This window comes from Necator americanus, chromosome II (assembly GCF_031761385.1).
Source record: "Necator americanus strain Aroian chromosome II, whole genome shotgun sequence".
Taxonomy (NCBI): Eukaryota; Metazoa; Nematoda; class Chromadorea; order Rhabditida; family Ancylostomatidae; genus Necator; species Necator americanus.
In genome coordinates this window covers 9,009,923-9,032,289 of record NC_087372.1, presented here as the reverse complement: position 1 = coordinate 9,032,289, position 22,367 = coordinate 9,009,923, and the positions used below count along the sequence as shown (strand labels likewise).

At 38.6% G+C, this 22,367-nt stretch overlaps 1 protein-coding gene across 2 annotated transcripts in view; it reads left to right on the top strand.

The window, feature by feature from the left end:
• RB195_017228 (uncharacterized protein) overlaps window positions 1–21,694 on the top strand; it is a gene marked incomplete at both ends in the record, with an annotated part of 45,510 nt that extends 23,816 nt beyond the window's left edge. Inside the window, 11 exons of one of the 2 annotated variants that reach the window (XM_064184134.1) lie at window positions 16,359–16,464; window positions 16,912–16,982; window positions 17,112–17,253; window positions 17,821–17,887; window positions 18,259–18,374; window positions 18,429–18,584; window positions 18,656–18,739; window positions 18,889–19,014; window positions 19,120–19,232; window positions 21,068–21,108; window positions 21,618–21,694. In XM_064184134.1, coding sequence (XP_064040013.1) covers window positions 16,359–16,464; window positions 16,912–16,982; window positions 17,112–17,253; window positions 17,821–17,887; window positions 18,259–18,374; window positions 18,429–18,584; window positions 18,656–18,739; window positions 18,889–19,014; window positions 19,120–19,232; window positions 21,068–21,108; window positions 21,618–21,694 — 1,099 coding nt within the window. Of the gene's footprint in view, window positions 1–12,802; window positions 12,841–16,358; window positions 16,465–16,911; window positions 16,983–17,111; window positions 17,254–17,820; window positions 17,888–18,258; window positions 18,375–18,428; window positions 18,585–18,655; window positions 18,740–18,888; window positions 19,015–19,119; window positions 19,294–21,067; window positions 21,109–21,617 lie in introns of those variants that run through there. The other variant, XM_064184132.1, reaches the window with a different exon arrangement.
• Between the last annotated feature and the right edge of the window lie 673 nt (window positions 21,695–22,367).

Genomic DNA, 22,367 nt, shown 5'->3' with positions numbered 1-22,367 from the left:
GAATGCTTGAATACTTTCACGTTTACTGAGTTTTTGAGTTGGTATATGTGTGATTTTGAAAACATTGTGAGTCGTTCGGGAACTAGTGGTTAGTGTACCTTCCTGAGTTAAGAAAAAAAATCGGGATAGCGTTCAGTTCAAGGTTTTCTGGATACCTGAGCGTGCACCTTAACTCTATACGTCAGAGGATCGCTTTTTTAGTTCTTTTATGGCTAAGATATTTTATATCCTAATAAAATGAAAACAATTCTTTTTTGAAATGAAGTTATGTGACGTACGATGAGATTATCATCCTCAACGTTTCAAACTGTTCTAGAATTTTTTTGGTTAACCAGGTTACATTCAAATTCTAAGCATAGATCATTTTGAAGGCTTATTTGCTTACTGCTTACTCGAGGGGCTTGTGTTGTCGCCTGACGCAGTTGCCAGCATCTTCGCCGAGGGGTGTCGTCTTTGAACATAGCTCCTTGCAAACTTCCCGATTTACACCACGAGCTGGCACAGAATCCACCCATCCACCCTTTCGACACCAAGTCACTCGAGTACCTCAGGTCGAAAATTCGACACTTCAGTGTATCGAAATGGAGAGTTGTTATGAAATATTCCTTGCTCCCTTACCGGGTAATGCAAAAAGTTTCATGAATTTTTCGAACTGTTCATAGGGATAACGATAGAAAAGAAATAAGACAAAAAAAAATCATTCGCCATACTTTTTTTTTTGAAATGGTCATGGTCATGGTCGGACGTAAACGTAAGCCAAAAGTATGAACATAAGGTTGGTCTTCTTACGATTCCGTGTGTTCAGTTCTTAGCTATAGAAAGCGCGAAATTATCCATTTGATAGGTTACTCCGGATGCCAGAACAATATAAACGTTTTTTCCTGAGTGACTTTTTTTTTGCACTCTCCACCTCCTAATACTTAATACTCTAAGTATTTCACGTATTTGAACTGGGCTTTAGCAGTGTGGTGGACGGCAGTACCTTTTTGCAATATCTGGGTTATTTCGGCCATATAACCGTGCATGCTATATTGCTCGTATGTGCCCAGAGCGTATACTCAAACGCCTGATTGCATTTAGTAGAAGCTCGCCCAGTGCGAGCAGGTAGCAATCAAACTCGTTTACGTGGTCCTCGAAATCTAAAGGCTGAGGGATATAATCACTGATCGATCAAAAAGGGTATCTGTCCGTTCCGCTTGTTTTGATCCCTTTATTCAGTCCCTTTAGTCTATCCAGATAATCTGTTTTATTTGCCATTTATTCTTCAATAGTTTTCCATCATTTCTTGCGCTGCATTTCACTTCTTATCTCTTATTTCTTATCATATCCCTTCTCTTCTTAAAAATTTCGGTGATTTGTCGACTCAATCACAAACTTTCCTTGGACGCTCTTGATATTCAGGATTCTCTAAGACTGGTATTTTTTTCATTTAAGTAAGTTATTTACTTGCTACTCGCGCTGGCACATATCGAAAAGATGTGTATTGATCGTAGATGTGATTCTGATAAATGACAAGGCATTCAACGCTAATAATTTTTGTTCCGCAGCACTTTTAATTTGTTTAAATCGATGACAAAATTAATCTGAGGTCAGTTTTGAACTTGCTTCTAAAGGTTTTCTCTTGGGAAAATGGTGAGGCACCTGCGCAAAAATCTCCATAACACATTCTTCCAAAGTCTCCGAGTTAAAATCTTTACCATTCCCATGCACTACTTGGACGACTGAGAAGCTTTGAGTTGGTTGCAGAAGATTTGTATTTCAAAAAAAAAAAAAAAAAAAAACTTGGAAACTGGGTGTAAAACGGATACATCGCTTGAAAACACTGAAAACATTTCGGATGTACAAAGTAATAAATGGTGGAACCCATGGAGACATACGTAAACCGACGTCCGTTAACGACCACTTTCGATCTTTTTTCCCGCAGGACAACGACGTATGAGCTTTGGCGAGACGTAATTATGGTGAAGTGGTTGCACTTCAGTGTAGTAAGACGTTGATGTGTTTGCATTTCGGCTTCATTTTGCAAAATATAGAGATTTTTAGAGGTGTGTCTTATTTGTTTCGTTATCAAATAACAATTGAAGTGTGGACTGCAGAAATATTATTTTCTCAGGTGGTCCCATGAGTTTCTCTCTTTCTTTTCTGTTCTACCATCGTTTTCTCAAACAGTCATTTATCTCAAGCTATAAGAAAGCTATAAAGAGGGGAAAACCTACGCAAAAGAGACGATGCACTAAATAGAACAATGAATGAGAGCCAAGCTTTATTTAATAAGTTGTCACATAAATTTCTTCCCGATTTTTCTGTTATTTTTTATTTTTATTTATTCAACAACAAAGATATTCTAATCAGCATTATAATAATATTCGTCCATCGATGTGATAGATTGTTGATTTTTCATTTGGCCTGGGACTCGGGTTACCGTGAATTAAAGTGTTGACGGTCGTGAAAAAAAAACGAATGGAGAATTTAACATTTCAATTACGTTGTACAATTCAGCAGTATCAACCCTCTTTTTGTGAATCATCCCTGGAAATTCTTTTTTTTTTTGTTTTTTGACTGCAATAAAATTTATATTTCTAAATCACCTGTACAAGGCTTTTTTCCGACCACTATAAAATATATGTTCGTGTGCATGCGTCTCTAACTTCAACATAGCTCTATTTTCGACTAGTGTAGGTTACGTTTATTTATTGTTGTTTACGTGTGAGTAGACGGCTAAACCATCGACAACGATTAGAGAGTCGCGGTCGTTTCCATAGCGCAATTCGTTTCTCTCTTCTTCTCCTTTTTTTTGCGCGGGCACATCCGATTCTATACGAATGTGAAGAGCTTAATTGCCATTGTTAATTATAATAGAGCAGATCAAGAGGTTGTCTAAGTGTTGGCGAAGTCTCGCCCCGCTAAATTTTCGATTCTGTACATTAAAAGATGGTTGTGGAGCGAAATGCCCGTTCTAGGACCTTCTACATCAATCCTATTTTAACTGTTTTTTTTTCTCGCCATTTTTGCTGTTGAGTTTCTTATGAGGCAATTTGAGAATGAATAAAAGCTAATTCTCCGAAATTGGAGCTAATTGTGCTGTATTTTTGCGTAAGACGTACAAAATCAGGTGAAAATTGTACTCTTCTGCAAGACCGCAGCACAGACGAGAACTTCTAGTCTCTATTCTTTTTTCTCTAACTAATAAGAAGTTGTAGATATTTTTGGTATCTTGAAAAAGAAGAAGTAGGCTTTGCTTCATTGGAATCCACCTCTGATAAGATTCCCCTAATCCTGTGCATTTGCACTGCTAATCCTATACCCTAACCAATCGTGCAAATCCACTGAAGAACTCTGTACTCGTGAGGTTCTCTAATGCATAGATGAATAGCAGACACGGATGACGTTCCGTTGTTCGTCACTTTCCAATATTTCTCACAGTTTTTCCATACGAAGCCAATTGTACTGCGCTCGTTTGTTTGATTTTACTCTGATGTCGTGAGGTGTCCGATAACGATATTCCCAGACTCGTAAACGATTCCATTTTTGCTGACAATATTCGTTTGATGTACTCAGTTCAGCATCTATTTCCCCTTCGTCTTAGTTTTTTTTTTCTCTCGAATCCGGAAATCGTAGATTTCTTGGATGAGATTCAATGTTGTAAACGTCCTTAATGTTGCTTATTCATAATTGCCTCGTGTACGTATTCGTTAGCATAAACAACAAAGGGGAATGTCTTGATGTGTACGTATGTGTGCGTCTTTTCCATTAAAAGCATCACCCCACAAATCTGGGGTGGTACGGATTTCAGGTGGAGTATTCGTATACGGGATAGTAGATTATGGAGAGAAGGGTGATTCCGTCCATTAGTTCCTATTTGCCGTAAAAAACGGCCCGGAAGACACAGCTTCGGGCGTTTCGGCGCACTATTTTCCACAAGGAGTTCGATTGGAGCGCGCCAGCTTTGAGCACGCGCCGCATCTTCTGGGCCGTTTTTTACGGCAATTAGGAACTAATGGACGGAATCATCCCCTTCTCCATAATCTACTATCCCGTATACGAGTACTCCACCTTAAATCCGTACCACCCCAGATTCGTGGGATGATGCCTTTAAATGCAGTCTTTTTTCTAGTTATAATGAAAGATGTGTGGACAATCATGGATAGCGAAAAAAAAAACAATTTTGCTCAATTAGTTCTCTTTTTTAAAAATTAATTCTCATCAGACGGAAAGTGTTCTTTTTTCATTTTCATATTTTCGTATCATTTTTCTTTCTGTTTGTTTTATCCTCGCTTTGGGTTCGTTAGTTAGTGTTCGTTCTTTTTTTTTTCGTGTAAAGAGGAGACATGTGGCGAATGTGTGTGTGTGTGTATCCGCTAATTGCATCTTCGTAACGACTTGTTGTTTTTTACATCGGGAAAATATTGAACCATCTTATTCTCTGAAAAATGCACTTTGGAAATCTTATCGCAATACTTACACTTAATTACTACTTACTTACTTACTTACTTACACGTACAGTGTTTGTTCAAATGAAGAGAGTGGGCGGGACAGAATTGTCATAATTGGTCCATTCGCACTCGTCTTCATCTAACTGTCAACAGCTACCGGTTCCCGCACATCTATTAGTTTCGGTCTCCGTCATATTCAAAATTAAAATCACTCGAATACAAAAAAAAAATAGTGAAAGCGAAGCAATTATGACGAATCTACTCCGCCCATTTTTTTTCTACTCAACCCCAACCACAACAGTTACCGCTTCACATTCATTCTAACATCCAATTGTTTACCTGCAGAGATCTCGGAAGGGACATTCGGAAGTAATTAGGGAGCGCTGAGATTAGGCATGATTGCTGTTGTCTAGTGGTACACCGCCTAAAATCTCAGAGAAAAATCCATGAATGGGAGGTTTTCGCTAGAATATTCATGCCTTATAGTATTATTTAACCTGTTATGTTATTATTCAATCTTACAAATGAGATTTCTAGTAAAATATGTAAAATATTCTATGTATTAGTTGAACGTTTAAGTATTCTTAGTTTGACGGAAATTGACAGTGCAAAAAATTTCATCATTACATAAATCCGCTATTGGATTCAATTTTTTTTTTGCGTTGACCTATTTTGAATAGGTTAACGCAAAGAAAAAATTTCATTTGATTTTAAAATTGTTTTACGGAAAAATACGTGTAAAAGAATGAAATATTATTTAACAGAATTTCTTTCGCCGATTCGGTAGGTTACAACAATGCTCACTCAAAAAGTGCTGCACTAGTTTGCGAGCAAACTTTAAAATTGAGTATTTTCTTTTTCTTTTTTCTTACGGGCGGAGGAGACTCGCACACATCATGCTATATGAACCAGTCGTAATAAGAGTTTTCTTGGGGAAATGATCATATTTCTCCAGAAGAAATTTCAATATTCTACTACGATTTCCATGCTACGAACGAAATAATTTCTTGGCTGGGAGATGAGCTGGAGTTTTTGTTGCTAGGAGACTATTTGAATTTACGTACTGGATATTTACTTGCTGAACAAATTTTCAAACCAAACCGAGATGGAAAATTTTTTTATGGATGCAAAGTTGTAGTGTTTAAAGGCAGCATACCAGGAGTATGAAGCGGTGAAGGAATCCGCGGGAGAAACTAGAGATGGGATTATAAATTACGGGATCAGAGGTCTTTCCGCTCACCTTTCCTCGATCGTCGTGAGAAACGGCATGGAAGAAGAGGTTTTTTTTTAAAAGACTATTTCAGTTACAGTGCTCCACATCCAAGTGTGATCGGCCGAAGCTCAGTGATGTCTTCTCACTAACCAGTTCAAGTAAAACCAATGAAAAGGTTGCTAAGGAACGTGTGCTTCGAGGAGCGTTCTAACGTATCTCGTAGGAACTAGCAGCGGTTCTCACGCAGTTTCTTCAGTGATAGGTGAGCGGAACCATCCCCGATCCCGGAATTTACAACCCCATCTCCAGCTTATCCCGCAACATCCCTCATCACGTCAAATTTGTAGTAGGCCGTCCTTAATCCTATTTTTGTAGTTCCCCTCTCCATGGAGATATTTGACAAATCCAATGGTTTCGACTTAGACACGTCAGCTGCTGTTTCGGATAGCAGTTAAATCCGAATCCAATCTCATCAGATGAGCTTCCTTAGGGTCTTCATAGCTTACCAAGTGTTTCTTTGTTATTCGCGGTGAGCAGAGCAAATTCCCTCATTTGAACAGAATACCGGAACAATACATAATCTCATATTTTGTTACTGAAGTGAGATTTCCTTCAATCTTTGCGCTGATACTGAGAACGACTGAAATTTACTGCTCGAGCATACAACTTGGGAAAGAATCCGTTAAAAGCATCACCCCACGAAGTGGTACAGATTTCCGGTGGAATATTCGTTTACGGGAGAGTAGATTATGGAGAGAAGGCTGATTCCGTCCATTTCTCCTAATTGCCGTGAAAAAACGGCCGGGACGATACGGCTTCGAGCGTTCCGGCGTCCATTTTCTACAAGGAGTTCGGTTGGAGCGCGCCAGCCTTGTGCATGTGCGCATCTTCCGGGTCGTTTTCCACGCCAATTAGGAAGAAATGGACGGAATCACCCCTCTCTCCATAATTTACGGTCCCGTATACGAATACTCCACCTGAAATCCGTACCACCTCAGATTCGTGGGGTGATGGCTTTAAAAAAAAGAAATAATTTAAGCTGAAATTGTAGTAATGAAGAGATTTGTACTTTCAGTACAATTACCCACTTTATCTCTTCATTTCGAGATTGTGAGGGTTAGAATGCAAAAAAAAAGAACTAACATGAGCAAGCAGTGGCAGAGTAGTATTTCTAGTCATACTAATGCTTTCTTCTTTTTTTTTTTGCTTTTTTTTCCTATGATGAGATGATTTAGGTAAGATTTGGGGGATTCTGTTGATTAATGAGCACAGTGTAGGACGTAAATTTCGGTAATATCAAAGGTATAAAGATATGAAGTTTTGTTTCTTTTAATTTAGGATTTTTTTTTTGCTGTTTCAACTAAAGGGTGTTCAAGAAGTTGTTAAAAATACTATAAAACACATAAAGTTTAATGAAAATTAATTTGTTCTCCAGAAACGATTCAATGACTGCATGCTCTTTATGTATGAAATATGGTATAGAACACACAAGGAGGCATTGAGTCACGCCTTGATTTGAACCTCGATATGACCTCTTTACAGAAAACTGGCTCGATTTTTTTTTTGATGACTCTTACGATTTCCTTTTTCGGCTGCGAGGTATTTTGAGGTTCTTTTGCAGAAACTTTTGACTTGACAAATATCTACAAAAAGAATTGACATTGGGTTAGATCACAGGGTCTAGCAAGTCATCCTCGATTGCTACGCAAAGAGAGGAAGTGTTGAGGGAATTTCTCATCCAGCGAAGTAATTTCTTTCGCGAGAAGTGTGACAGTTTTCTTCATCTTCTTGAAACCAAAGATTTTTAAGTACCATGCCCTTCAACATTTGTCAAAAAAGTCAATAAGTATACTTCGTTAACGAAAGCGACAACAGCTCTATAGCAGTCTTCCAAATAATACTCCCTGAGCAGTTCTCTTGCCCAAAATCCACGCCAAACAGTTGAGAATGGACTGTATGTTCCATAAGCTCTCGCGGATTCTCGGTCTCACCTTGGTCTTACTACGCTCCACCACACCGCATCCAGCGCAATCGCTTTCGCAGCTGCAAGGAACTTCAGTGACCTTCACTTTGACCCGACTTCATCAGGTTACGAATCGCAAAGTTAGGAGATGAGAAAAATAGAAGATTCCTGGCTGCCAATCGTTTTCAGAAAAAAGTGGCGGCGCTTTTGAATTCGTACCAATTTTCGTGCAAATAATGCTTGGAGCGGTTTGACACAGTCGGCAAGAGGTCCGGATGTGATTACACCTTCAATAGTTCAAAACCGCCCTAGAGCCAACCAAGACGGGATCGATGAATTGGTACTTGATACCAAACTCTTGTAGAAAGGTAAAAACACTGAATTGACACATCGGCTAGCCTCTACAAGTCATTGTAAGTCTGCACCCGTGTTCATAAACCTCAAACAAACTCTACGTTGGAGTCGAGCGCGTAATCGGATCCCTAGGGATTGATCAACTCCGTGCACTTTAGCCTTGATCGTACAAATTTTTTGTTAATCAAAGTTTTGTTCTTATTAATATGAGAACATCTGGTTTCTGGTTCTGGTTCGCTGAAGATATGAAATTTATGTGCTTGAAATTTTGAGGATGTGGAAGGCAAAGGGCACAACACTCACCCATTACACAATGTTGTTTTCAGCGAATTCGTTACGTAAGCGACAGAGCTCAAATTACATAAATTGCTCACTGAGGCGAGACACAATATACATACCAAGAAAGGTGTGTGTTCTGTTTATTCAACCTCGGTTGTTCAGTCACCTACCACGAAAAAAAAAAAGTCAATACCACGAAAAATCCATCTGCTTTGCATCTTTTTTCTATCATCCATATGTTTCAAATCCAGAATTGAAATTTGAAACCAACATGGTACGATAGTGATGACTTTTCTTATGATGGAGTAGGTTTTCTGCACATCTGCATAGGATTTAAGCAGATTTAACCCTTTCATTGGAAGGCATAAACCCTTTTTATTAAACGCTGTGTAGAACTCAAACTCTGACAGTATCGAGTTGTGAAAATAAGTCTAGATTTTTTCTAAATTGTAATATTTTTAAGCTTTTTCAAATTTTAGGTTTAATCTTATTTTTTTTAATTTAAGATTTTTTAAAGCAGGCCAAACGAAATCTGTCGTCAGTAGGAAAGAACCTTTGTGAAGGAGTGAAATCGTTATTTTCAGTAATAGTAGTTTTAATTTCAAACATCACGCTAAATGTCAGGCTTCAAGCTCACGTATACCGCTTCTAGGATCAGGTAGTGTATGCTGCTGACCTCCTGAATTTATCTCTTCTTTTCAGTATGTTTTAAGCCATATTACCTTTGCAATTCACCAAAAAAATCGTTCATCAATCATTTCTTTCCAGAATTCTTCTTGTTCTATGTAGTTCTCGCTAGTCGTTCCAAGAAATTATGCGGCTAATGCCAGAAACTACGGGGCAGACACATCGGATTCCTCAGTATTCTTCACTTTGCCGTATAGACACTCATTTCTTTAAAAATCTACTTAATTTTTTTATCCTTCCAACTAAATATTTTCAGAGTATTGAATTGTATCTTTAGAATGCTTACCCAGGGATAAAACAGTTTCCAAAGTACTTCTTTCTTTTTTTTCTCTAGATTTCACGGGCTCTTATGGTTTAAGTAAAGATTCATAGTGTTTCACGTCGAGACCACCTTATCTGGGAAAAATTCTTACTCAAACGCTTTCATCTCTCTTTACTCTCTACTTTCTAAGTAGAATTCGAAGATTTGTAGTGCCTAGTAAGCGGGGAAGGAGTGCGTCGACTATACCTCTCGAAGAAACATCGGTTTTGTTGTGATTGGTACTTGATAGTTTTTTTTTAATTGGAAGGAAAAGCGAAAATTTTTGGCAAAGAAGCTGGTTACGGACAATTTTTCTTAAAAATTATAGATGCTGAAATTTCTTCGTCCTTGATGGCGCTCTTAAAATGCTTGTCTTAGCGTTGGATTTTCCGTCAGCATCTTTTTTTTCCACAAATCTCATAATGGTTTTTTTTTTTGAGAATAGGTTTCTTGAGTTTCCCGTCTGTTCGTCTCCCTCTCTTCTCTCCTTATGTTTACAAATTCTTATGCTCCTATGACTTTCTATTGAGTATACTAGGCACTGCACCAATGAACTCGATTATCGTAATGTCTACAAACGTCAGCACATGTGATTACTTTATTATGTGGATTTTTTTAAACGAAATCCGCTATGATCGTTCAAAGATTCTTTGCGACTGTTGGGTCCAGTAATTCGACTTTGAATAGAGAAATTCATAAGAAAGCCGACGAATTGTGTTTTAATCCTCTGTAATCCCCTCTACGCGACTGGGAACGCTTAGTGCTGCAATTATGACGTTACCGAGCAAATTTCGTCCACCTCAATTCTGAAGTTGCATCTTTTTCCCTTCGGGATTTCCAAGCCGTACTCATTCGATTTGCATGGTTGAGTTCGTTGAAGACTCCTGAATGCACTCCGTTCCGTTCCGAATCTTGTCGTTGTGACGTCATCGCGCGTTTACTGCCATGCATCGTTTGCATCGCCGGCGGCGGCAATTTTCGGTACACAAAAATGCATTATTGGTAATTTGTCATAGCAGGTGGATATAGAATGTCCAGTTTAGGTTTGGTGGAAATATGAGGTGGTTCCGATCTATTTTAATGGATCTTTCGTATCTTGGACTATCTCTATTATTTCTGGACAGTTTTTCTTCCCAAAAAAACAACTAAAAAACGTTATTTCATTATTTTCCACAAAATCTATGTACTCTGAGAATGTACTATGCAACATGGTACTCACCTGTCCATTTGAGTCATTTTTTTAAATCTGAGAGAGAGCACCAAGATAGGATCAGAACTTGAATATTTGTTTATTCAGGAGCTATTGACGTACGGGTCTCCTCCTAACTATTAAGAACCACATCCTTGAATGATGCCAAGAGCTTCTGCGACTTTTCGCTGTGTGAACTGAATCGAAAGTCATAACTCAAATAATTTCTTCAACTGAACTTCATCTAAACGCACAGTTTAGTCTGATATGGCGCTGAGTCTTCGAGGTACAGGTCTTTCCGTAGCTTTCAAGGATAAATCTTTAAAATGGTGAATCTTATGGGAATTAGGAGGGATTCATTTGATATATCGTTGTGGTTTGTCTTAAATTGTGTGTCGCAGGTTTTAAACTGAGTGGCAGATCAATAGTTAAAATTAGTGGATCATTGTTAAAATAAATATATGATATAATAATACTCTTATATGTATTTGCTTGTACCCAGTGGTTTTTGGAGGAGAGTACAGTATACAAGGCAAAAGATATGTATCGATTCGAAAGAATAGTCACAGTTCCACGACATTTACGTGGTGTTTTTCGATTGGTTGCTGCAGTGGCCACACTTCGTTGATCATATCTCGGCTAATCTCACGACTTATCATTATGTTCCAAACGTTAACAATAATAACTCGCTATAAGCTGCTTTTTTTCGCTCAGCAATCATGCTGAAATATCTCGGAAGAAAAGCTGTGTTCTATTTCGGTTCGGTTCTTTTTTTTTTTGTAAACTATTTTTCCACCTTTTTTGCAGACATGTAGACGATTGGCCATCTTGGGTAGTAAATGTTTTGCTTTTGTTAAATTTTATTTGCTGAAATTAAATCTAATATTAATATTCGTTCCCCATAGTAAACAGGGGTTCTACAACAATAGTTCTAGAAGTTCCGAGTAACTCGAAGTTTTATCTCGTTCCTGGTGAAAAGAAGGAAAAAAAACGTGGAAAAGATCGAGAAAATTTCTCTTTTCTCTCTAGTTTATGAAAACCATAGATCCGTTGTTTTAAAATGCTGGGATCTACTTTTCATTTCCTCCGCTATTCTATAAGATGATAATTCTGTTGAAAACCGAGAAATCCACTCAATAAACGTGATTCCATGGAACCAACGTGCCTTCTTCTGTATGTGTAGCAAAATTTGCCCAGATTAGAAGGTTGCGAAGCTTATAGTCTGCTTTTTGTTGCTCCATCCACTTGAAGAGGTCGGATCCTAAATTAAGGATTACCGCTGAATTCTGACATAACGGTGCAGGGATGTTTTAACCTTTCAATACTTTTCGAAAACTCTATGAGCGTTCCTTTTTCTCTTTTTTTTTTCTTTCCAACCAATATAAGGAATTTCTCTAGCCAATATAAAAAGTAGTAAAATTACAGCTCACTATGTTAGCGTTTTTCTACCCCTTCAATAAGTTGTATCGCTTTGAGTCTCCATTTGCCTTTAAAGAATCGATTTTCTACTTTTTTTTTGAATTTCAAAGAAATTGAATAACTTGCTGAGTGCTGAGTCCCCACTCGCTTACTTGTTGAAATGCGCTTAAAGAGCGGGTAAATTTAGCGCAATGTGAAATCAAGGCGAATTGTTGGGATTCTGGTCGAAACCCCGTCGAAAGCACATCGTCTGGGCAAACAACTCGTTTGCATCTATTCATCTGATTTAACCGGGATGTAGTTGTAAGAATCAACTAAGGCGTACGTAAGCTACTCGTTTACTCAATGTCATCAATTTATTCATCAAGTGAATACTTTTCTAACTCCGTTCAGAGAAGAATAATTTGCTGTCTATTGTAGGAGAAAGTGGTTTTGGAGCACATTATCATCTTAAGGAAAGGTATTTACCGAGGCACCGTTCATTTTCTGGAATGCTTTCCAATGAGCGCATAAAATAAAAATGAGAAGTTGAGCCAAATTTGTGAAGAATCCTTTTTTTGTGCGAAGATTTGCTAGTATTTTATTTACCTTCAAAAACTTGCCAAAGATCAAAGAAACGTTATCTCTTCGATTATTTCTCATAGAATTGAAAACTTCTCCACTCACTATGTGGAGAGATTCCTTTTTTCTTCCTAAGATTTCTTGGGAACATTTTTCATCTAGTATCTGCCGTCCTTAAATCTCTAAAGATTTCTTTTTTTCTATTTAACAGCTCCAAACTACACCCTTCAGCCCATAAATCTGTTTACCCTAATACAATAATCTGTTTATCCTAACAGAATATAGCGTAAATCTAAATTACTGTTGTCCTTATTTTTTACATGTGCCCTCATTGAGCCTACCTCAGTATTTTCAAGGAAAATGCAGCAGAGTTTTCGTATTTCAATGTGCATCATTGTGGTGAATGTTCCTCGCTGATTTCTATTTCAACGTTGTAGTTGCGTATGTATTCTTGGATTGGATAATTACACCTTCCGAAAAAGGTTACCATGTAGATTTCAAATAAACACGGCTATTAAAGCGTTACAACCCATTGATTCTGCTTTTCATGCCTAACTTCTGTCCCGAATCCAATACAGGTGTTTGGCATAAATTGGCAGTTACCTAAGAGTCGTAAAAGATTGGCTATTGGCTGTTGGAGAGCTATATAGCATGAAAGCATTTGGTTTTGGTCTTGGATAAATATGAGATATGAAAGGAGAGAAACAATTTTGTTGATGATGATGATTGATGATTTTCTACGAAAGGATGAGGTAATCCTTTTGTAAAAGAGGGTGCGCTCTCTTGGGGGAAAAAAAATATGTGCAAATCAGATGATCTCTACAGGACTGATTTTTTTTTGAAGAATTTTCCACAAAGTATGATGAAGTGGTACCTAAGGATCATAAGCTTCCTTATTTCATCCAAAGAAACCTTTATTCAGAACCATATTTGTTTGAAATTATGAAATCGTTTTTATGAAACCATTTTTTATAATGAAATTTTTCACCTCTGTGATTATGAAGTCATTTTTATGGAAATTGATGTAAGGATATTCAAAGCATGTATTCAAAACACCATCGGAAAGTATGTACATTTCGTATGAAGATGAAATTTGAAGCATTTGCAGCGTGCAAAAATTGGGCATATTACGGCTGTCCACATCTAATTCTGTTGATCCCCAACCGGATGCACTTTAGCCACGCCCATTGACGTAACGGTGAACGAGTTGACCACACCTCTTCACCGCCCATTACGACCTGTTGCGCTGGTGAATGCTCCTCCTACGTTCTGTCCCACATCTTACTATATCGACAGTAACTTTACGGTACCGACCTCTCTCATGTGACTTCCGATCCGTGTGTCAGGTCACATGAAATACTCAAATATTTCAGTTGAGCTCTATTTGCTTGCTATTTGCGTATTTTCGAGTTTTAAAGCCAGGGAATAGGTCAGGTTGATAATAAAGCGTAAAGAACTGTTGTGTAAGCCTAGAATAGATGTCAGTCTGGTCATCTTTTCTGAGTGATAGTGCAAAAAAAAATAACAGCCATGGCAACCGTATAATCCAGGATTTTCCACAATTAAACAGCAACATTTCTGTAGACTCTTCTAATTTTAAGTATTAAAAAGGTTAAACGACCTCCGCGAAACTTACCTAAGCATAGACTTCTTTTTAATCTGACTTGAAGAATGCGAGCCAAGATTAAATCATTCACTTTGTGAAGTTCTGAAATTGAGTTATGGAGAGTTGAGAATGAGTTTTGTGTTCTGTTATCTATGTACATTTGCCAACGTGCAACATGTTTCTTCTGATGCCTTCTGATCTAGCCATGACGTACTGTAAGCGCTCTATAGAAAAAACAAACAAAAACAAAGGAACAAAAAGAAATGAGCAGAGAATACCATGCACGAGTTCAGTCATCAGGCGTAAACAAACCGCTTCCAGGATTGTCCTTAGTCCAGTGTTGGTAATTATTCGGGAGAAATTATATTTTCGGCGGATTTTATCTTGGAATTAGGCTAATTCAGCTTAGTTACGTGAAGTTCATCGAATAGGTTCAAGAACTTCTTACCATTGCGCGTAATTTTGGGAAATCAGGAGATTTCCATGAAACACGTAATTTGTGCATGAAACCAGTGAAGGTTTGATCTTGCTTTGGCACTTTAGAACTTCAGAAGAAAATATTCGGAAAAATCCATGTTATTTTCTCGAGGTTTTATTCCCTCCATGAAATTTCACTGGCAAAGCCGATGTAGTTGTGACTCTTTTTTCAACGTCATATAGGGCCGTTGGGCTTAGTAGTTCGTTGGCGCTGGGATTAGAAGTATCGACATTTAAACACAGATAATCTCGGGGATTTCTTAAGAGCGTAGTGTTTATTTCACTTGTAAATCGCTTCCTCACGCTAAGTATTTCACCATTTTAAAAATGGCAAGGATTTGCACTTTTTTTTGAAATATTTTACTGACCTTATCCGGACTTCTCTAAGAAGTCTATGACACAATTTCGTGGTATCTACAGAAAAATGCGATGAAATGAAGACTTTGCGCTGAAAAATACGGGACAATCTCATACATTCAAGATTTCTACACAATGGGCCATTTTCGGAAGCTCTTTCAACGTCACCTTCATCTTCCTGTGGCCTGTCAAAAGAACAGCCATCGTGATTCCTTCTTTCTCGAGGTCTTCAACATCAAAAATTTAATCCAAATGAACTACACAGGGAATACATCACAAAAAACTGCATTATTTGTAATAATGGACGTTTTTCGCACAAAGAAGGGATCCAGACGGCGTCGTTGGCCTGTCGCTTTACTGTGTTTTTTTTTTTTAAATAAGTGAATTCTTGTGGTATTCGTCATTAGATTAGTAATTTTTCCTTTTTTGTTCCAATATTCATGTCTGCATTTTTCTTCCTTCAGCATAGCGATATGACACTGAATATTTTATCAATAATATTTTCACCTGCCTACTTTTACGGTAAAATACATAATTCCTTCTCCTATATAATTTCCACGAAAAAAAAGGAAAACGCATTTTAAAACAAATCTCTCCTATTCGAACGGCTGTTATGGGATCAAGAAAGGCGGAGAGGATTTTTTTAACAATGTGAAGAGGAGTTAAAAACTATCCAATCTAATATCCAAGCCCTAACACCTATGGTCACCATTTCGACTTCTACTATCACTCATACGGCTCCAATCACTCCAACTACTCCAAGCGTTCAGACTCAGTGGCGTGGGGTAGTCAGGATGCGGCCGTAGTTGTGGACTCTGCTCCGAATCCTTCACTATTCTTGCACGGATGCTAGGTTGAGTTGGCTCATTGTCCCAACTCAACCTAGTATCGGTGCAAGAATAGTGAAGAATTTGAAGACCCGTTTGGAGTTCTCTTCTATAACTGGAACTCCTATTCAGCGTGATGAAACTGAAGATGAAATCCTAAACGCAGCGATTCGCAAGCGTGATACAGCAATTAAGCAAAAGTTTGGCAAAAAACCACGAAACCTGCAAACGTATCCAACTGCAAAAGTGGCGCAGCAAATTAGGCAAAATGAGAAGCGTTCTCCAACATGTTCACCCACTCTAAAAGTCCTCGTTATCCTAACGAATCGGATGAAAGTGGTGATCTAAAAACAGCACACCAGGTTAAAAAACTAAAGGATAATGAGTTATCCAAGGAACTGAGGGCGAGAAATCATTAATAGTCCACTCATAAGCGTTGGAGCAAATACGTATTTTTCTGCTTGATTTATCCAACCACATTTCTTCGTTACAATAAAAATGTGGACTGCATTAAGTTGGATGAGTTTTTTTTTTCTATTTCTCGAATTTTTCCTTGTTCTCGACCATTTCCTTTATCCGATGTGGTGTTTATTTGCCTTTTTTCTGTCCGTTACCAATTTTCTAATGCATTATTGAAATTTTCATGTTTATCCACGCAATGTTTCCCAATGAACGATCGTCTACAATTACAGATTACTTCAACATTTCAACTATACGGTAGGTGCAGGGAAACATTCGTTGCTTATGAATGAAAATGCTGTGGAAGAGCTATGCAAAGAAGCACCGGAATCTGTTCAGGTGGGTTGCGGAAGAAAGCACCGCTTATCGGCGATGGGTGCAGGGAGAATTGCGATTGGAAATTGCGTTAAATTGCAGAAGAAAAACCCCAACATGAGACTTTTTTGAGTAATTATACTTTTTCATAAAGTATACCGCCATGTAATGGGCCTATAGGGGAATAGAAGGAGGGGGGCGGAGTTTATCACATGTTTCTGCTGTGAACGTCGCGCAATCTTGTACATCATTTTTGCCTCCTGGAGTAAGTGTGATTTTCTCTCTCTTATTCGAGCACAAATGATGGATTCAAATTTCCCGCTCTGTCATTGCGCAGGTGACGGCACAAAAATCAGCTTAGAAGCAGCAATCAGATGCAACTTTACGCAACTTTGAATCACTCACTAATTATCGCCTTCAGAATGCAATTTTATAACTGCAGAGTAATTATAGTCGCTTGTATGATTTCAGTTTGCAATGCGACGAACCAGCCAAATGTCCAGAGCGATGCTGATTTCTCAGGGAAAAAAGGTTATACATGAGTGAGTGAGTTCGATTCCTTTGAAATTTCATTCTTTGTAGATAATTTCTGATATTTCTGCAATACTTTTTCGTTGCTTATTGTCACTTCTTTCCCGAAATATTACCGTTTCTATATACATGTATTGAAGAGATCTTTCAAATGGTTCGGAACGTTTCCCGGTACGTGTCGTAAACGATGTTGATACAGCTAAAATGATTGATTTTGTTTATACAACAAGAATAGTGGATCGTAATGGAGTGCTGGCATCAAGAAGGAATACGGTAGTAACGGTAGGTCCTTATAGTATTTTGGTGACATCAATTCACTATCTGGCATTAGAAGAATAATTATGTGAATCTGCTATGTATATAGTGTTGATATCTTGGCTTGTCACTGCTAATCTTTCCAGATAACCAATTACAGAGACTGCTTCAGAACTTTTATATAGATAGGAAAGAGATTAGATACAGCGCAACTGAACGGAAGCGAAAAATAGGCAGATTTCTGTAAGGCTAAATTAGACCTTTCATTGACCAATAACAGTTTAGTTGCGTTTGGGCGGGGCATTTGCGCCGGCATTTGCATTTGTAAATACTATTCTCTGCTATAATTTCCTACAATGGGACGGTCTCACCGTTACATCAAAAACTGAACACGTTCGCCCTCTGTTTATGCGCAATTGCCCCGCCCCGAAACGCAGCCAAACTGTTATTCGTCAATGGGAGTTTTAATTTAGTCTCGGCAAAACTCATCTATTTTTTACTTCCGATGTATCTAATCTATCTTTCTTTCTATCTTTCTTAATCTTTTCTATCTATATAGGTGGTGGCCTACAGTATCCAAATTAAATTTTTCAGTTCTGTTGCTGTAGCGGTATGTGTACGACGGGTTGTGAATGCAGCAGTGGGATCTACGATGAGTACGGTATGTTCGTCATTGGTTTCTTGATAAACAGGTTAATTTGTGACATTGTAGGGGAAGAATTAAAAGTCACATATTAAGTCTATTATATTAGTCATATATTATACATATTATTAATAATATTAATATTATCATATTCAAAAGTAACTTTTGTCTTTTCCAAGCTGTCATTTTGCTTGAATGAAATCTGAACGTTATTATATTTTTATTACAGAAAAGAAATTTGAGCAAAAAAAATCATCTGCCACAAATTTTCTGTTTCATCAAAATTCTCCGCTGCCAATCCATCAAAATTAGTGTAGTTTTAATAGATAAGTCAGAGCTAGATTTTTTGCAATTTTATATCAATTTTATGTGGCTGTTCATGCTTCCAGGGTTTGCCAAGGAATCTTCGCTAGAATGGCCGTTCGTAGAGTGCAGCGCGGCCTGTACGTGCAGCCTTCAGTGCGGGAATCGTGTCGCTCAAAAAGGAGCTACGTATCCTACCGAGGTAAGGTGCATACGTAACCAAAGAGGTCTTCCGAAATCTTCAATTTCCGTATAGGTGTTTCGTACATGTGATGGTAGAGGTTGGGCAGTGAGGGCATTAAGAAACATCCGTAAAGGAGCATTCATCGGCGAATACACCGGAGAATTACTAAGTGATGCAGAAACTGCAAGACCAGAACGCACGGACACATATTTCTTTGAGACAAGAGTGGTGAGTGTTTTCTTAGTGTGTGCGAAACTTTTACGCGAATTCCCAGTAGATCATTAGTGTATTTGTTCCAGGGTGAACGGTTATTTACCGTCGACGCTCGTTTATATGGCAACTTTACACGATTTATAAATCATAGTTGCAGGCCGAATGCTACTGTAAGTGTCTTAAATTTAGTATAATTAAGTGAAAAAAAGCTATTTAGATAAAATACATACGTCTCCTATGATTGGTTACAGGAGCTGGGGACGAGTCTGTGTTCTCTCATTGGTCAGCAAAAATCGCGAAATAAACTTTTGATTTCTAGGTTGGTATGGTTGTTTGGGAGGCTCAACTCGAACAATTAAATCATATCTGCATATTTGCCACAGAAAATATACCTAAAGGAAAAGAAATCACTATATCCTATGGGCAATCGTGGTGGGACGCTAAGGTGTGTTTCAACCAGTGAACGTTCTGCTAAGCCACGCCCACTCGCACGAGCAACTCATTACTATGATGTAATGCACACTTTTTCTATTTTTTTCTTTTTTTTTAGCTGCCTCAATTTTCGTGCCGGTGTGGTCATGCAAATTGCGAATATTCGGAAGACCGAAGGAAAACTGAACTACAACGGCTGGCCGCTGAAATGACAGCAGAATTACAAGCGAGGTCGGCATCGACGGCGTCAAGCTCAAGCAGTGATGAAAGTGATGAGAAGCGCTCAGTTTAATACTCAGAACATGACTATGTGAATGCAGCATTTTGCACCAACTCATTCGATCAATATTCATGGTTCCATACTGGTCCTCTTTGAGTGAAATTCTCTTCAGAACTTCTACTTCCACTATTGCTGTGGAGAATGCTGGGATTACGAGCTTTATTCAGCTCACCTTGGCCCTATTTCTGATCACATCAAAATCAAACACTCGAAAAAAGCACCACTCATTTTGGATCCTATATCTGGATATTTTATACGTCTTCGGCTGTCTCTCAATAATATTTCAAGGTCTCAGGGGTCTTATTTATTGTTTAATGCAGTTTTTTTTTTGTGCTTCTCCATTTTTTTCTAGAATATCCAGGATGATGCAAGTAAAACCATATTTGAGCTCAACATCCCCTATTAGGGTCATAATATCGTCAGTTTACTTTAGCGCAATTTTTTGTTAGCATGGAAACGGGTGGCGAGCAGTTTGCTGGAGCAGTGTGGCTGAACAGCTATGAAATCGACGAAAAAAATCGAATAAGAACCAAAACGTTCAGGAACAGGAAAGAGCATTGCATATAACTAAGGAAAAATTTTGGGATAGATGAAGTTTATTGAAGGATGTAAGATTGTTGTAAGACTGGAAACAGAGAATAGTTGTACGTGCATAATCTACGCTCCCTTAACCTTAACCCTATCCATAAACCGAATAGCCATAAGACGGCTAGGCGTGACCTCTGGGCACACTTCATTGGCTGGCACGGCTAGATCTCCGCCCACACATCCTTAACAGGCGTAGATCTCTTGGTTTGTTTTTCCAGTGAATAGTAACAAACTTCCTCGTGCGATTTTCCTGAGATATCTATTATTTACCGTAAGCGTGATCTCAGCAGTGATGTTTTCATTTAAATTTAATCATTTCAAAGATTTTTTCATCCCGTGATCATAGGTAAGGATCAGCTCATTCATTTCAATTTAAGGAAAGAAATTTGAGCATTTTAGTGTGACCTCATCGACGAGAGCTTTGTTTTTATTTATTCATTTGATGTTTAATCACAGTATCATGTATTCTACAAAAATTGGGTGATAAAGATTTTGCATTACGGAATAGTGTAATTACCAATGTCAGCAAATAATTGTTTGTGGACATTATATTTTATGTTGCATCATGCTTCAAAGTTTAATTGAAGACAGCATGTCAGAATCTGAGGTGGTGCGAATTTCAGGTGAAGTATCCGTATACGAGGTCGTAGATTATGGAGACGGGGGTAGTTCCGCTCATCTCTACCTGCATCACTGCGAACAGCCGCCTCCAGAATGCTGTTTTGTACGACGCCATCTATTGCAAGGCTCCACCCTTTGCGCCGCCTCCGCCCTGCGATTCGTCGAAAATCAATTCGGACTGCCTCGATAGGCAGTGAGGGGCGCTACGCGTGCAAGGGTGGCGCGCTGCAACAGAGGGCATCGCACAAAACAGCATTCAGGGGCCGGCTGCTTGCAGTGATTCAGGGAGAGATGAGCGGAATCACCCCGGTCTCCATAGTCTAAGACCCCATATACGGATACTCCACCTGAAATCCGTACCACCCCAGATTTGTGATATGCTGCCTTTGATGGACAAATGTTTCGATCCAAATCGGACTGTAGACCAATTTATGAACAGCAATGAATATTCCTCACAGATTGGTCATAAATACCGCTAGTTTTTATGAGCATAAATGAGAAATGAACAAGTTTGTGGATAGGAGTACATTTACGTTACATACGTTTATCATGAGATAGGTCAAGAAATTTTTTTCAGGTACCAGAAAATTGCCGATTTCGGGATTTCTCCTGGAAAAGGTAAGATTGGTGTAAACTACGAGTATAAGTGTGTTCACGCCCATTTCGCTCCTGTGGTCCTGATTAACGTTGTAGGAATTGGCCTTTCTGTATGAACTTTTCTACGGGGCACCAGTTGACATCATCTTTGTATAAGCGTCGGATCCCTCAACTACACACCTATTGGTCTTATTTGAATACCGGGAAAACCCCATTGATTTTCGTCCATTCGTTCGCGTTCGTGGAGCGTGTACAGGAGTGCGCGTCTAACAAGGTGTCTCGTAAGAGAATTCGTTCAAGAAGGCAGTTTCCCACGCAGTTTTTCTGGATGATTAGCGGGAATTCAACGTAAAAAAAAAGCCACTACTTGTTATCTGCAGCTCGAACCCTATCTTTTCTTGGAGAGATCGTAATGTGTGCAGTGATCTGCTGTCTTTAAAGGTATTTGTAGTTTCCCAAAGTACACATTAGTTCACATGGTACCCTATATTACACTATTTGTCCCACCTCCTTCGTTAGCGCTATTTCAGGGTGCTCCGGCAGCCGCTTCTTTTTCTTTCTCTATGTCTGTTCCATGAAAATGAGTAGCAAGAAATGGACCGGTTAAAAAAGACTAAGGAGATTCGTACTCATCCCCGTTTTCATCCGATAATCTTTTTGTACCACAAAAACCGGTGACTCCGGAAAATTTACCTACGTGAGCCATAAACTTTGATGTGATACTAGTAGCACTAAGGACACGAACTTCAACTCATATGGTGGAGCATCGGTATAGGGAGATGTACAGATTCCTTCCACACAAACAGTCCCCTCCCCAGACTAATCGCCAGTTTCTCATTGACGATCAATCATTGGACTTCCTCCTCCGCTGTATGGTGCGGGGACTCACATTCCAAAACAAAATCCTTCTGGATTCAACAAAGTAACAGCGAATGGCAAGCTGAGAAAGTCACGCCCACACTAGTTCTCCAACCTCACAACCACTCTGATCCAAGCAAAAAAAGGAGAGGTTTTTCCACAAGAAGAAAACCATGCAGCGGTACTTTTATTGAGGTTACTCCCTCATTATACTACGTTATAAAACGAACAAAATAGGCACATGAGATATAAATACATGGAGAGTCGACGTGTTTCTCCTGGGAAAGTTTTTTCGGAGAAAAACAACTTGGGCACAATTGAATTCTGAAAGTAATAACGGGCCTTTGCACTGGAGGATATTTAAGAAATGAATTGTACACGGAAGAGTGATATCGAACACGGGAAATAATCGCCGAAAGTAC